At 61.0% G+C, this 1,180-nt stretch overlaps 1 protein-coding gene across 1 annotated transcript in view; it reads right to left on the bottom strand.

Moving 5' to 3' along the window:
• Positions 1-965: 965 nt before the first annotated feature.
• The window catches only part of LOC103209579 (carbonic anhydrase 15-like), a 3,309-nt gene continuing 3,094 nt past the window's right edge, over positions 966-1,180 (bottom strand). The window contains exon 8 of the mRNA XM_007955470.1: positions 966-1,180. This exon is cut by the window's right edge and continues 2 nt beyond it. Coding sequence (XP_007953661.1) covers positions 966-1,180 — 215 coding nt within the window.

The raw sequence follows: 1,180 nt of genomic DNA on the forward strand, positions 1-1,180 counted from the left end.
GGAGCCGAGTGCAGGCTGGAGGAGGGGCGGGCCTGCCCGGGGAGTGCTCGGGGGAGCCCGGAGGTCTGCGGGTAACTGCTGTGCCTCAGGGCAGGGGCTTGCAAATTCCTTTCCTAAAGTGTTTTGGGGAGGATGCCTCCATGGACAGGAATAGAGGTTCACCCAAACCCCAAGCACGTACACGGGGGACAGTGAGTGGCACGTGGACACAGCCTCACTCAGCAGTGTCACCCTGATATACTGCCACATTCCACAGGTCGTTAACTGGACGCACAAGCTAACGACTGACAGCCCCCCAGCGATGGCCAGCCGACCCATGCGCTCAGAGGACAGTGGCACCCAGACAGAGCTGGTCAGTGACCACAGCACCGGGCTTTCATTTTGGGTAGTGGCATGAAGGACGCTCACTTCTTCACACGGCCTCACCACAAGGTCTCTCCAGAAATTGGCAGCCTGCAAACTCCACTGCCCAGCTCCTGTGACTGTCCCCTGGACATGGCTCCACCATGGACACGCGGGCTTAATGCAAGCGCCTGGAACCAGCAACTCCACACCTCCCAGCGTCTGGGGGAGACGGCCTATAGCCCTCACTTACCCCCAACACACACCTTGGGCCATCAACCAGACTTCTTCATTAAAATACAACGTGTAAGTGCAAACCTTTACTGGAATCACAATAAAATAGTGTTAAATAAAAATTACAGAAAGGTGAAATCTCACACTAATGGTGGCGTCTATAAGGCCTGGTTAGCTTTCGTCCTTCCATCTGACCAGAGGATCCAGCCATGCTCAGTCCCTGGGAGGGCTCCGGGGTGGGCAGTTTTAGAGGGGTGTCTGAGGCTGGCTGCGGTGGGGCAGGGAGGGTCCCTATTGTATGGAGCGGCACCTGGTAGGTGTGGAATCTCTCTGTTCCTGGAGGAGACAGTGCGCCCAGGACCCACTGGCGGAAGGCCTGGGGCCTGGATCTAATACCCCTGCAGGAGCCGCGGGCCGAGCACCAGGCCCAGCAGAGGCGTGAGCAGGCCGGCCCGGGCGGGGCGCGGGGCTGCCGCGTGGATAGAGGCGCCAGGGGAGGCCGCGACCCTGCGACCCCCGAGGGGCTGCTGCGGGCGGAAGTTGTCGGTGAGCAGCGCGGGGCGCGAGCCCGGGGACCCCGCCTGGAGCGCAGTCTGGAACTGGG

The sequence above is a fragment of the Orycteropus afer genome, unplaced genomic scaffold (assembly GCF_000298275.1).
Source record: "Orycteropus afer afer isolate SDZICR_OR568_19922 unplaced genomic scaffold, OryAfe1.0 scaffold00502, whole genome shotgun sequence".
NCBI classification, from domain to species: domain Eukaryota; kingdom Metazoa; phylum Chordata; class Mammalia; order Tubulidentata; family Orycteropodidae; genus Orycteropus; species Orycteropus afer.